The following is a 15,718-nucleotide window of genomic DNA, read 5'->3' on the forward strand; positions in this document are numbered from 1 at the left end:
ATCAGGGTCTGATTCTTGATCAGCACCCTGCGAGGGCAATGTTGTGGTCTGAGTCAAAGGACCAGCATAGTAGTCTGGCTGTGGCTGTGCATCAGTGCACTCCATGTCAGATTCAACTTGTAATGGGCATGGACTGTTAACTGCTTCACTTTCTAAGCCAGGGACGGTATGTGTAAAGAGCTCCATGGAGTAACCCGTTGTGTCGCCTGCTGCATTCTTCTCTGTTGTTGTTTTTGCTGAAGAGGACAAGGAAGCGACTTGTCCCTGACCGTGAACATCCACTAACGACGCGCTGCTTTGACATTTACCAGTTTCACGAGAGGAGGCAAAAGAGCTAGAGGCTGAGTCAGCAAGATAAGCCAAAACTTGCTCTTGCTGCTCCGGCTTTAAAAGCGGTTTTCCTACTCCCAGAAAAGGGAGCGTTCGAGGCCTTGTGTAGCCAGACGACGAACCTGGCTCCACAGCTCCAGACTTAGGTGCAATATTTTTTTTCCCACGACCAGCTGATGCTCCACCACTACCACTACCCTCATTACCAGCTGACAATGAACGCCCCCGGCCACGACCTCTTCCACCATACTTCCTCATTGTTTTAAAAACGTAAACAAACTAACGGTATTTGTTGCTGTCACACAAATTACACGGTGAGCTATAACTTCAGTATGATTTAGCTACCCCTTTACAGGTGAGTGAGACCACAACGAAAATCAGGCACAATGTTACACACTCTGTTGTTGGTGGCAACAAATGAGAGAGATGCCACACACGCAGGACTGTCACTGAAGCACAAATGTAAATATTAATCTCCCACTGATTTGATTTTTTTTTTTTTTTAAGGGAGACTTTAGGAAAAAAAATAATAGAATAAAATGATTTTTTCAGGAAGAATTTAGAAACCAAATAAAATAAAATGATTTTTTCAGGGAGAATTTAGAAAACAAATAAAACAAAAAAAGGCTTTCTATGGCCCACTGAGTGAGAGATGACGCACACAGGAGTCAGGAGTGGCACACAAGCCCAGAGGCCAATATTTATCTCCCACTGATTGATGTAGTGATTTTTTCAGGTAGATTTTGGAACCCAAATCAAGCTAAAAAAAATAATAGGCTTTCTATGGCCCACAATTGGAGAGAGAGAGAGAGATGGCACACCCAGGAGTCAAGACTGGCACACAAGCAGAAAGGGCAATATTAATCTCCCACTGATTTGTTTTTTTTTTTTTTTTTCAGGGAGACTTTAGGAAAAAAAAAAATAGAATAAAATGATTTTTTCAGGAAGAATTTAGAAACCAAATAAAATAAAATGATTTTTTCAGGGAGAATTTAGAAAACAAATAAAACAAAAAAAGGCTTTCTATGGCCCACTGAGTGAGAGATGACGCACACAGGAGTCAGGAGTGGCACACAAGCCCAGAGGCCAATATTTATCTCCCACTGATTGATGTAGTGATTTTTTCAGGTAGATTTTGGAACCCAAATCAAGCTAAAAAAATAATAGGCTTTCTATGGCCCACAATTGGAGAGAGAGAGAGAGATGGCACACCCAGGAGTCAAGACTGGCACACAAGCAGAAAGGGCAATATTAATCTCCCACTGATTTGTTTTTTTTTGTTTTTTTTTTCAGGGAGACTTTAGGAAAAAAAAAATAGAATAAAATGATTTTTTCAGGAAGAATTTAGAAACCAAAGAAAATAAAATGATTTTTTCAGGGAGAATTTAGAAAACAAATAAAACAAAAAAAGGCTTTCTATGGCCCACTGAGTGAGAGATGACGCACACAGGAGTCAGGAGTGGCACACAAGCCCAGAGGCCAATATTTATCTCCCACTGATTGATGTAGTGATTTTTTCAGGTAGATTTTGGAACCCAAATCAAGCTAAAAAAAATAATAGGCTTTCTATGGCCCACAATTGGAGAGAGAGAGAGAGATGGCACACCCAGGAGTTAAGACTGGCACACAAGCAGAAAGGGCAATATTAATCTCCCACTGATTTGTTTTTTTTTTTTTTTTTTCAGGGAGATTTTAGGAAAAAAAAAATTAGAATAAAATGATTTTTTCAGGAAGAATTTAGAAACCAAAGAAAATAAAATGATTTTTTTCAGGGAGAATTTAGAAAACAAATAAAACAAAAAAAGGCTTTCTATGGCCCACTGAGTGAGAGATGACGCACACAGGAGTCAGGAGTGGCACACAAGCCCAGAGGCCAATATTTATCTCCCACTGATTGATGTAGTGATTTTTTCAGGTAGATTTTGGAACCCAAATCAAGCTAAAAAAATAATAGGCTTTCTATGGCCCACAATTGGAGAGAGAGAGAGATGGCACACCCAGGAGTCAAGACTGGCACACAAGCAGAAAGGGCAATATTAATCTCCCACTGATTTGTTTTTTTTTTTTTTTTTTTTCAGGGAGACTTTAGGAAAAAAAAAAATAGAATAAAATGATTTTTTCAGGAAGAATTTAGAAACCAAAGAAAATAAAATGATTTTTTCAGGGAGAATTTAGAAAACAAATAAAACAAAAAAAGGCTTTCTATGGCCCACTGAGTGAGAGATGATGCACACAGGAGTCAGGAGTGGCACACAAGCCCAGAGGCCAATATTTATCTCCCACTTTTTTTTTTTTGTTCCAGGGAAAATTTATAAACCCAATAAAAAAAATAATAAATAGGCTTTCTATGGCCCACTATCTGAGAGACAGAGAGAGATGGCACGCTTAGGACTGGCACACAAGCCCAAAGGCCAATATTAATCTCCCTTTTTTTTAAGGGAGAATTTATAAAACCAAAAAAAAAAAAATAAATAGGCTTTCTATGGCCCACTATTTGTGAGAGAGATGGCACGCTCAGGACTGGCACACAAGCCCAGAGGCCAATATTAATCTCCCACTTTTTTTTTTTTTTCCAGGGAAAATTTATAAACCCAATAAAAAAATAAATAAATAAATAGGCTTTCTATGGCCCACTATCTGAGAGAGAGAGATGGCACGCTTAGGACTGGCACACAAGCCCAAAGGCCAATATTAATCTCCCACTGATTGATTTATTGATTTTTTCAGGTAGAATTTAGAACCCAAATAAAGCAAAAAAAAAAAAAAATGGGCTTTCTATGGACCACTGAGTGAGTGATGATGCACACAGGAGTCAGGAGTGGCACACAAGCCCTGAGGCCAATATTTTTCTCCCACTGATTGATGTAGTGATTTTTTCAGGTAGATTTTATAACCCAAATCAAGCAAAAAAATAAATAGGCTTTCTATGGCCCACTGAGTGCGAGATGACACAGACAGGGATGGCACTCTAGCAGAAATGTCAATCTTAATCTCCCACAAAAAAAAAAAAAAAACAGGGAGTGTCCTTCAATTACTATCTCCCTGCAGTAATCTCAGCCAGGTATGGCAGGCAGCAATAAGGAGTGGACTGATGCACAAATTAAATAAAAAGTGTGTACAAACCAAAAAGATATCTGTGCAGAAAGGAAGGAACAAGAGGATTTGTGCTTTGAAAAAAGCAGTTGGTTTGCACAGCGGCGTACACACAGCAATGCAGCTATCAGGGAGCCTTCTAGGGCAGCCCAATGAGCTACAGCGCTGAGGGGGAAAAAAAAAAAATGTAGCTTCCACTGTCCCTGCACACTGAAGGTGGTGTTGGGCAGTGGAAATCGCTACAGCACAAGCGGTTTGGTGGTTAATGGACCCTGCCTAACGCTATCCCTGCTTCTGACGAAGCGGCAGCAACCTCTCCCTAAGCTCAGATCAGCAGCAGTAACATGGCGGTCGGCGGGAACGCCCCTTTATAGCCCCTGTGACGCCGCAGACAGCAAGCCAATCACTGCAATGCCCTTCTCTAAGATGGTGGGGACCAGGACCTATGTCATCACGCTGCCCACACTCTGCGTTTACCTTCATTGGCTGAGAAATGGCGCTTTTCGCGTCATTGAAACGCGACTTTGGCGCGAAAGTCGCGTACCGCATGGCCGACCCCGCACAGGGGTCGGATCGGGTTTCATGAAACCCGACTTTGCCAAAAGTCGGCGACTTTTGAAAATGAACGACCCGTTTCGCTCAACCCTACTAGCTACACCTTTGATTAGAAGTAAAATGTGTGTACAATTTGCTCTATGGAGATATTCACTTCTTCTTTATTCATATACTTGCAGGTATTTTTGAAATATTTAAATTTTGCCTCATTAAATCTGAAAATTTATCACTTGAGCTATCTACATAATTGTGAAACACGACGAGGACAGGTAAAGAGGCTGCACAACCAAATGTTTAGAAACAAAGAAAATCTATCATTATCTATCTATCTATCTATCTATCTATCTATCTATCTATCTATCTATCTACCTCATATCTATCTATCTACAGATCTATCCATCTATCCCATATCCATCCCATATCTATCCCATATCTATCGATCTACCTCATATCTATCTATCTACAAGTATCCGTCTGTCCATCTGTCTGTCATATCTATCTATCTATCTATCTATCTATCTATCTATCTATCTATCTATCTATCTATCTATCTATCTATCTATCATGAAGCCTTACTGCACAAATGTGAAGTACCGGTAATTCCATCATATGCAATTTATTTCCATATTGTCCAGGTACTGCTGTGGTCAGCGAACAAGGTGTTCGAAGAGCTCACAGATATCGAGAGACAATTCCACAAGGCCTTCTATACTGTTAGAGCATACCTAAACTGTGACAGATATTCAGTTGGCCTTTTGGATATGACAAAAGAAAAGGTATTGTATTAGTGACAAACATTTAGTTGTAATTCTTTCCCCGATTTTAGTATTTCATTTACATGTGTTCACAGGACGTCTTTTATAGATCACTTGCCACCACTCCTGACATGTCTCTCTTAGTATTTTGATAAATAACCACAGCACTTATGGTTGCACTTAAAGGGAATTTATTATGTAGGATAAGAGTCACATCTTACTTAAATAATTATGTAAACGTAACACAGAATACTTGGACAATGTTTAGATCCTACATGTCCCTGATCTTCTATACATTGGTATTTTGCAATACAAGGAAAACATATCAAAGAGGTGAATAGAATTACATATAAAATAAACATTTTTCTACAGTGATAAACACAACATAAATGCCACATGAACAATATCAGGGTCAGCAACACAAACCAACATTTCAGTAAGGCCTCTTTCACAGGTCAGTATTTCCAGTACGTGTGGTGGTGACAGTTTTCACACGTACTGGAGATACTTAAACACGTAGACCCAACACGTAGACCATGTGTCTGTGGGCAAAACACGCTGACATTTCAGTTTTCTACCTGCAGCACAAGCCATAAAACGTCCCGCACACGTGCCTACTGATGACACACGGATTACAACCGTGTGTCATCAGTGTGACACGTAAGGGCACATGGGATTCAGTGGTACTGTTTGCGCTGTTCTCCAGCGCTGGATGCGGAAGACGGCTCACATCATTGCCCCTTGTTCTGCCTGCGATCAGCGCGAGAAGGGGACAATGTAGAGAGTTATATTCAACTAATTACAGCGAGAAAGCTGGCGGCTGATGGGAGTATTCATCAGCCGGCACCTGCGCTTTAAATACATAATTTGATTTAAAAAATGACATGGGTTCCCCTGTATTTTTGATAACCAGCCAGGCCAAACTGACAACTGCGTGCTGCAACCCTCAGCTGTCAGCATTAGCAAGGCTATTTATCAAGAATAGAGGGGTCCTCACGCCTTTTTTTTAAAATTATGTAAATAAATAATAAATAAAAAAACACAGTTTCCACCTCATTTTTAACAACCAGTAAAGCTAAAGCAGACAGCTGAGGGCTGGTATTCTCAGGCTGGTATGGGGCCTTGGATATTGCCCCCCAGCCTAAAAGTAGCAGCCTGTCAAAAAACAAGCCCTCATTTGGCTATGTCGACAGAAAAAAAGGAAAACTAACTAAAACAAAATCTACATTTCCACTGTTTTTTTTCTACTAGGAATTCTTTGACCTATGGCCTGTTCTGATGGGAGAAGTTCCTCCTTATTCTGGACAACGTACACCAGATGGAAGGGTAAGTTAGCAGTAAGTCAACAATAAGTTAACGTGTGTGGGTTAAGTCCAGATGGAGCGAATGTGATTAAAAACCATCCCAGCCACTCCAGCTGGCCATATGTGAAATGTCCAAATGTTGCGTAAGCAATATACCATGCCTTATAGAGTTATGCAATTAAGTAATTCACCTTTGCTGTAAATATAGAATTCTGCTTTATCCATACCAAACAAATCTATTTCTTTTAGGAAAACAACATATGTATTTGTGTATTTTTAGGAAATTGTATTCTACAAAGTTATTGATTACATACTGCACGGAAAAGAAGACATCAAAGTTATTCCGTAAGTCTATTTAGAGCGTATATTTAGAATCTAAAGCATATAGAAAGTAATTACTCCCTTAAAATAAGTAGTGTGAATCATAATCTTTTATAGCAGCTCAGCAGAAAGACTATTTGTTGTCAGTCCACTACCTTTAAGGGATTTTTACAGCGTTTTAAAAGACATGTAAAAGTTTTCCACTCATCTCCCAGGCAGAATCATATGAGATTATAAGCCCTACTTAGATCGAGTTTGGTAAAAATTCTGGCAGATGGAAGTCTCTCCAGCAACTCAGAAATTAAAGGGAGTGAGTAGCGATTTTTAATGGTAATTTTATTTATTTCCCTATAATCAATACATGGCCGGAGAGCAGAGTCCTTCTTTTATACAAAAAATAAGGGTGCTCCAGCTGGCAAATAAAAAGTTTGAATAAAGCCTTTCTCTAAATTTTTGTCTAGGTATTCCTTTAGTACTTTTGTAAATTCACCCAAGCAGAAAAGACGCACCAGGAAGTAATTCAATGGGACAGTCGTAAGAGTGATGAGGAGGCAGTTGATCAGCCTTCTTACTGCAGACTTCACTGAACTGTTGGTACTGAGGTGGTAGCTTATCAAAATTCTGATGAGAAATCTCAGAAACTTGAATTGGTTTGGAAGCAGATAAACTAAAGGTAATGGTCTTTGATGCCCAATTGATAGATGGGTTATAGCTTGAAAATCAAGGAATTCCTAAAATAATTGGAAATTTTGGAGATGAAAAAGGATAAAATCTAACTGCTTCATGATGATTCGGTTCAACACAGATTTCCAGATCAATTCTCATGACATTGGTATTGTCGACCACCGTGAATAAGTGTCTCCCCAAGGGGTCTCCGACCCACTTTCCTTCCCAACATCCGAATAATGACATGAGTCTCAAGTTGGATATAATTGGCCACAGCGGCCTTTATTATAAACAAACAAAACATATAACCGTAACATGATCTGGGAAGGGGTCCTTGAAGCTAAAAGTCTGGTGTTAACCATAGTATAAACAAGTGGACAAGAGACCAACCGTAGATTACTCTCAGCCAGGGGCGGATTATCAGAGGGTCAATATGGGCGGTAGCCCAGGGCCCAGTGGTCTGGGGGGGCCCTGGGCTACCGCACAGATTGACCCTCTGCTAATGGTCTGTGACTGCCCGCCGGGCGGCGTTTGTGTGCCCCCGGACCCGGTGGGCAGAGAGAGGGGGCCCGCATCGGGCCCCTTCTCATCTGCTCACCGGGCCCCTTCCGACGCTGCTGCAGTTTCCTATTGACGTGCGGGCACGCGCCCGCACGTCAATAGTTAACAACAACAGCTGCCAGCCAATTGGAGGCTGGCAGCTGAAGTCGGCCGCAGCGCACACGTCGCCGGCGTCTGACGTCATTGTCAGTCGCCGACGAGTGTGCGCTGCTGCAGGGAGCTCGCCGCCTGGAGCGCGGACAGGTGAGGAGACTGCTTGTTTTTTTTTTTGGTCAGTTATCAGTTATCGGTGGACACACTTGGGGGCAATGCTGGAGGACACACTGGGGGGCAATGCTGGAGGACACACTGGGGGGCAATGCTGGAGGACACACTGGGGCAGATTGGAGGACACACTGGGGGGCAATGCTGGAGACAGTCAGTGGGGCAGATTGGAGGACACACTAAGGGCAATGCTGGAGACACTGGGGGCAATGCTGGAGGACACACTGGGGGGCACTGCTGGATGACACACTGGGGGGCAATGCTGGAGGACACACTGGGGGGCAATGCTGGAGGACACACTGGGGGGCAATGATGGAGGACACTAGGGGGCAATGCTGGAGGACACACTGGGGGGCAATGCTGGAGGACACACTGGGGCAGATTGGAGGACACACTTGGGGGCAATGCTGGAGACACTGGGGCAGATTGGAGGACACACTGGGGGCAATACTGGAGACACTGGGGCAGATTGGAGGACACACTAAGGGCAATGCTGGAGACACTGGGGGGCAATGCTGGAGGACACACTGGGGGGCAATGCTGGAGGACACACTGGGGGCAATGCTGGAGGACACACTGGGGGGCAATGCTGGAGGACACACTGGGGGCAATGCTGGAGACAGTGGGGCAGATTGGAGGACACACTAAGGGCAATGCTAGAGACACTGGGGCAGATTGGAGGACACACTGGGGCAATGCTGGAGACAGTGGGGCAGATTGGAGGACACTGGGGGGCAATGCTGGAGACACTGGGGCAGATTGGAGGACACACTGGGGGCAATGCTGGAGACAGTGGGGCAGATTGAAGGACACACTGGGGGCAATGCTGGAGACACTGGGGCAGATTGGAGGACACACTAAGGGCAATGCTGGAGACACTGGGGCAGATTGGAGGACACACTGGGGGCAATGCTGGAGACAGTGGGGCAGATTGGAGGACACACTGGGGGGCAATGCTGGAGACACTGGGGCAGATTGGAGGACACACTGGGGGCAATGCTGGAGACAGTGGGGCAATGCTAGAGACAGTGGGGCAATGCTGGAGACAGTGGGGCAGATTGCTGGAGGACACACTGGGGGGCAATGCTGGAGACAGTGGGGCAGATTGCTGGAGACAGTGGGGCAGATTGCTGGAGACACTGGGGCAGATGATTGCTGGACACACAGGGGCAATGCTGGAGACACTGGGGCAGATGATTGCTGGACACACTGGGGCAATGCTGGAGACACTGGGCCAGATTGCTGGACACACTGGTGGTAATATGCTGGACACACTGGGGCAGATTGCTGGACACACTGTCTGGGGGCAATATGCTGGACATACTGGGGCAGATTGCTGGAGACACTGGGGGTAATATGCTGGACACACTGGGGGTAATATGCTGGACACACTGGGGGCAGGACTGGAGGCATGGGCAGAATGTAGACACGGGGCATGATTGGAGACATGGGGCAGGATTGGATCATGGGGCAGGATGGAGACAGATGGGGCAGGATGGGGAGATCACATGGTGTAGAATGGATACTCATGAGTGCAGGATGGGAGAACATATGGCTGGAGCCAGGAATGAGATAAACGGGGCCAGGGTGGGGAATATTATTACCATAGGGGCTAATTACAGTGGGGCAAAAAAGTATTTAGTCAGTCAGCAATAGTGCAAGTTCCACCACTTAAAAAGATGAGAGGCGTCTGTAATTTACATCATAGGTAGACCTCAACTATGGGAGACAAACTGAGAAAAAAAAATCCAGAAAATCACATTGTCTGTTTTTTTAACATTTTATTTGCATATTATGGTGGAAAATAAGTATTTGGTCAGAAACAAAATTTCATCTCAATACTTTGTAATATATCCTTTGTTGGCAATGACAGAGGTCAAACGTTTTCTGTAAGTCTTCACAAGGTTGCCACACACTGTTGTTGGTATGTTGGCCCATTCCTCCATGCAGATATCCTCTAGAGCAGTGATGTTTTTGGCTTTTCGCTTGGCAACACGGACTTTCAACTCCCTCCAAAGGTTTTCTATAGGGTTGAGATCTGAAGACTGGCTAGGCCACTCCAGGACCTTGAAATGCTTCTTACGAAGCCACTCCTTCGTTGCCCTGGCGGTGTGCTTTGGATCGTTGTCATGTTGAAAGACCCAGCCACGTTTCATCTTCAATGCCCTTGCTGATGGAAGGAGGTTTGCACTCAAAATCTCACGATACATGGCCCCATTCATTCTTTCATGTACCCGGATCAGTCGTCCTGGCCCCTTTGCAGAGAAACAGCCCCAAAGCATGATGTTTCCACCACCATGCTTTACAGTAGGTATGGTGTTTGATGGATGCAACTCAGTATTCTTTTTCCTCCAAACACGACAAGTTGTGTTTCTACCAAACAGTTCCAGTTTGGTTTCATCAGACCATAGGACATTCTCCCAAAACTCCTCTGGATCATCCAAATGCTCTCTAGCAAACTTCAGACGGGCCCGGACATGTACTGGCTTAAGGAGTGGGACACGTCTGGCACTGCAGGATCTGAGTCCATGGTGGCGTAGTGTGTTACTTATGGTAGGCCTTGTTACATTGGTCCCAGCTCTCTGCAGTTCATTCACTAGGTCCCCCCGCGTGGTTCTGGAATTTTTGCTCACCGTTCTTGTGATCATTCTGACCCCTCGGGGTGGGATTTTGCGTGGAGCCCCAGATCGAGGGAGATTATCAGTGGTCTTGTATGTCTTCCATTTTCTAATTATTGCTCCCACTGTTGATTTCTTCACTCCAAGCTGGATGGCTATTGCAGATTCAGTCTTCCCAGCCTGGTGCAGGGCTACAATTTTGTTTCTGGTGTCCTTTGACAGCTCTTTGGTCTTCACCATAGTGGAGTTTGGAGTCAGACTGTTTGAGGGTGTGCACAGGTGTCTTTTTATACTGATAACAAGTTTAAACAGGTGCCATTACTACAGGTAATGAGTGGAGGAAAGAGGAGACTCTTAAAGAAGAAGTTACAGGTCTGTGAGAGCCAGAAATATTGATTGTTTGTTTCTGACCAAATACTTATTTTCCACCATAATATGCAAATAAAATGTTAAAAAAACAGACAATGTGATTTTCTGGATTTTTTTTTCTCAGTTTGTCTCCCATAGTTGAGGTCCACCTATGATGTAAATTACAGACGCCTCTCATCTTTTTAAGTGGTGGAACTTGCACTATTGCTGACTGACTAAATACTTTTTTGCCCCACTGTAAGGGATATTATTACTGCAGTGATGTATTTATTTTATTTTTTGAGTATACTGTTCTAAATGGGGGGGGCGGTCCTGTTACTGTGCAGAGTGACACTATATCGCCTTTTTATCTTCATGTGGTGTAATGTAGAAGTTGTGAAAAATTAAGTAATGTGTTCTGCAAGCGGAGCTCGAGATAACTGTGTTATTTCCTGCAGAAACGAGTCCTGGCTGGAAGAAATGATGGCGGTCTGTGCTGGATGAAAGATGAAGGACTTCACCTAGAGACGTCACTGGTGAGTCAGTGTTACCTATACACTGATACTATACACTGTATACTATATACAAAGGTCCTGTGTACAATGTCACCAGTGATCACTGTATTACCTATACATTATATACAGAGCTCCTGTGTATAATACCACCAGTGATCTCTGTATTACCTCTACACAGACACTGCATACTAATTACAGATCTCCTGTGAATACTGGCACTTATGGTGATAGTATTGTGTTTTTTGTTTTTTTTTCATTACTGATCAGTATTGTAGTATTCATTCACTATGTGGTGGTAATATGTGGTCTGGAAATGGTGTTGTAGTATTTGTCCCTTGTATGTGCTATTTGGTCACCAAGTGGTAATATGTGGTCTTGACATGGTGCGGTGGTATTTGTTCCTTGTATGTGATATTATTCGATCACTGTGGTTGTAATTTGTGGTCTGGTCATGGTGCGGTGGTATTTGTTCCTTGTATGTGATATTATTGATCAAGATATACCTAAATTGTATTGCAGATTTTAACAAATATTTAATAGGTTACAGTAGCGTAGGGCCCGGCCATTTTTCTGGAATAATCTGGTTCGGGTATATCATGACCCCCGTCTCATGACCCCCGTCTCATGACCCCCATCTCATGACCCCCATCTCATGACCCCCGTCACATGACCCCCATCACATGACCCCCGTCACATGACCCCCGTCACATGACCCCCGTCACATGACCGGGGGGGCCCACAGTGTGTGAACAGTCGGGGCCCTGGCTACCCTTAATCCACCCCTGCTCTCAGCCGTTACCCCACAGGCTTGAGAGCGCCAAAATACCCCAAAGGGTTGCCCTTGTCCACTTCCAACTTCCACTTCCAAATCTGGCCCACCGTTACCAAGATTCCCCCAAATCACCAGACCCGCAACCAAAACTTATGCCAACTGGAGAATTCATTTCCCGACGGACCCCCCAGGCCAATTTAGCACCAACTCCAAGGACCCCTCCCCCCGCCACCATGAGGATACTTGACCCCCTCAAGTACCCGAGACCCCACCAACCTTAAACGCTATGGCTCGCTTAATTCCAGACTGCAGCCCAAGGGCCCACAAATCAATGCCCACCGCTGTTCAGATGAACGCCATCACCCAAAAGAAATTGGTCAACACCAAGCTCCAACTCAAAATGACGTACGGCAAAGCACCCATTCCATACGACAGAACCAGACACGGCCCGATTCACCTTGATGAGGTCTTTATTAATCTTGTCCACCGACCTAGCGTGCCTCCAGGATTTCCGTGGAACAATCTCCGACCACACAATAGACATGTCCCGAAAGGAAACACATAACAGTAGCAAGTCATGTTTAATGTCCCGGATCAACTCACGACAAGGACGAACTCCCAAGTCGTTTCCTCCAACGTGAAAAACCAAAATGTCGGGAGGCCTGTCCAACCGAACGCCATTGTGTACTTCCTCCAGGACTCTGTTCCAACCTAAGCCCCGAAACCCCAACCACCTGATGACGGCCACGTCCCTGGACAAGCTGAGCTGTCTTCCATCCTGTCGGACATCTACTCACTTTGCCCCCCAGTACACGTAAGAGTGGCCGACAATCCACACCAACAGCTCGGATGAACTTGAAAAAACATAAACAACTTAGACACGCGCCAACAATGAGTACAATGACTGACAGTCCCCAGCCTCTCAAGGCCTCACATAACTCCGATAACGGCCGGACTCCCATCGCTCTATCCTCTGTACCACCGCAGGAGCCAATCCACTCCGCGCCGACTCCGTAGTGGCCCCAATCCAAAAAGAATGCGAGGCGAACCTGGAAGAATCCACACCGATGGCCTCCAAAGACTGCAGAAAAACCGCTACAAACTGATATTTAGACAGAAAAGACCCGTCCTCATGACATAACAAAGGCCCCTCACCACGCGGGTGAAGCCTATCAAAATCCTGTCAGCAACGGACAGGACACATAACGGAATCGGGAACGGCGCCCAAAACCACCCTTTTACCCCATCCCGTCTGATCTGTCTTAGACTTCCGAATCCAAAATTGCAATGACGCCTCGGAAACAAAAAAGTCCCCCGCCCAAAAGCCCCATTGACGAACTGTAGTAGGAGACACCAACTCCCCAACCCTCAAGGCCCCATAAAAGGCCAACGAAAAAGCTAGGCGAAATAGCGCAACCTTAAAGCTGGAGACACATATATCACCCAGATGTGCCCCCAACCGCTCCAACATCTCAAAAGACACCGGACGGTCTGCGATCACCACGGCTACCTGATCTTCTCAACCCCTTCACAGCTTGCTTTACCAAAAAAGCCTTTGTCAAGTCTTGCAGGCCCCGGAGCCTGAAACCAAAAGCTAAAGCCGCTATCATTCTATCAACCTTTGCTGCCGACCATCCCTGGTCCACCCCATGCCTCATCCATAACAACAACGCCCCCACTTGGTCTCGACCAGAACCCGCAACACCACAAGACGCCAACCAGCTCTCCCACGTGCTCCATACCGCCTGATAACACGACCACGTACTCGGCACCAAGGATGCTTGAATTAAAGGTTCTGCAGCCCGGACACCACGCTCCAAAGCTCCGCTGGGCATTACAGCCCCGTCTCCTCGGCCTCCGGAGCCAGCGACCGAAAATGCTCCCACTGGAAACGAGACAGAGAATCGGCAAAGCAGTTATTAACACCGGGCACGTGTGATGCCGTGAAATAAGCATTCATGGATAAACAAGACAAGACCAACTGCCGAAGAACTCTGATCACGGGGGGCGACGCTGTCGTCAAACTGTTAGTGGCACACACGACCGCCATATTATCACAATTAAAACGCACCCTTTTGTTTTGAAAATCGTCGCCCCAAAGCTGCACCTCCACCAAAATCGGAAAAATCTCCAACAATGTAATGTTCCGTACCAACCCTGTTTCAAACCAAGCTTCCGGCCATCTAGCAGCACACCAACGGCCCCCGAAAAAGGCCCCAAATCCTATACCGCCTGACGGGTCGGTAAACAAATCCAAATCCGCGTTACCCACTGCTTCCTCCATCAACAATGAACGCCCGTTGTAACAGGACAAAAAACGGTCCCAAACCTCCAAGTCGGCCTTGTGTTCGGACGACAAACGAACAAAATGATGTGGGGCGGTAGTCCCGGCCGTAGCGCTAGCCAATCTACGTGAAAAAATCCTCCCCATTGGGATAATTCGGCATGCAAAATTCAATTTCCCCATAAGCGACTGAACCTCTTGCAGCAGCAATTTCTTCAAACGTCTAGCATGGGCCACCTCGTCTCTCAAGCCCAACACCTTGTCAACCGGCAACCTAAACTCTCACTTCATGGAATCGATAACAATACCCAAAAAGGACAGACTCGTGCACGGACCCTCAGTCTTGCCCGATGCCAGCAGGACCCCAAAACGCTCAGCAACCCAAACAACCGTCCTCAACAGGACCTCGCAACATTGCGACTGATCAGGACCTATGCACAAGAAGTCGTCCAGATAATGAATCACTGAATCCAAACCGGACACATCCTGCACCGCCCACTCCAAAAAAAAACTGAAGGCCTCAAAATAAGCACATGACAGCGAACAGCCCATCGGCAAACAACGGTCAACATAAAAACCGCCGTCCCAATAACAGCCTAACAACCTCACGCTATCGGGGTGAACCGGCAATAAACGAAAGGCCGACTCAAGATCGGTCTTAGCCAACAATGCCCCTTTACCACAACTGCGCACCCACCTGGCTGACTCATCAAACGACGTATACACCACCGAACAAAGCTCTGCATCAATCCCATCATTCACGGACCTCCCTTTCGGGTATGACAAATGCTGAATGAGCCTAAATTTCTTAGGCTGCTTCTTGGGGACCACACCCAACGGCGACACCACCAAATCATCCAAGGGAGGAGTGGGAAACGGTCCAGACATCCTACCCAAAGCCACCTCTTTGCTTAACTTTTCTGACACGACTGATGCGTGCAACAAGGCCGATCTGAGGTTCTTCAAACTCGGTGGTACCACAAAAGCCGGGGCAGGTATACGAAAACCAACACTAAACCAGCCTGGAGCAACTCTGCCCTCTCCCTGTAGGGAAACCTATTTAGATAGGGGGCCATTGCGTCCAACCTCACCGGAGTCACCCCGAATTACCCTCTGGCTTCCCTTTTTTCTTAAAACACTTGGAGGCTCCGTGTGAAGCGCCGTTGCAGTTCAAGCACAAATGCTTGAACTTACAAGTCGCTCCGAACTTACACTGGCCCTCATTGAACTGCCAACACACTCCGTGCTTCTGACCTCCGGATTGTCCCAACTGACACCCGGTTCCTGAAGATGAACCTTGCGAAGCACTTTGGCCGGAAGTTCTGGCCCCGC

General features: G+C 45.6%; 1 protein-coding gene across 1 annotated transcript in view; it reads left to right on the top strand.

The window, feature by feature from the left end:
* The window catches only part of PDE6B (phosphodiesterase 6B), a 127,750-nt gene that overhangs the window by 18,497 nt on the left and 93,535 nt on the right, over positions 1-15,718 (top strand). Inside the window, exons 3-6 of the mRNA XM_069745708.1 lie at positions 4,158-4,247; positions 4,614-4,754; positions 5,985-6,059; positions 6,318-6,382. Of these exons, the coding sequence (XP_069601809.1) occupies positions 4,158-4,247; positions 4,614-4,754; positions 5,985-6,059; positions 6,318-6,382 (371 nt within the window). The remainder of the gene's footprint in view (positions 1-4,157; positions 4,248-4,613; positions 4,755-5,984; positions 6,060-6,317; positions 6,383-15,718) is intronic.

This window comes from Ranitomeya imitator, chromosome 1, assembly GCF_032444005.1.
Source record: "Ranitomeya imitator isolate aRanImi1 chromosome 1, aRanImi1.pri, whole genome shotgun sequence".
In the NCBI taxonomy this organism is placed as follows: Eukaryota; Metazoa; Chordata; class Amphibia; order Anura; family Dendrobatidae; genus Ranitomeya; species Ranitomeya imitator.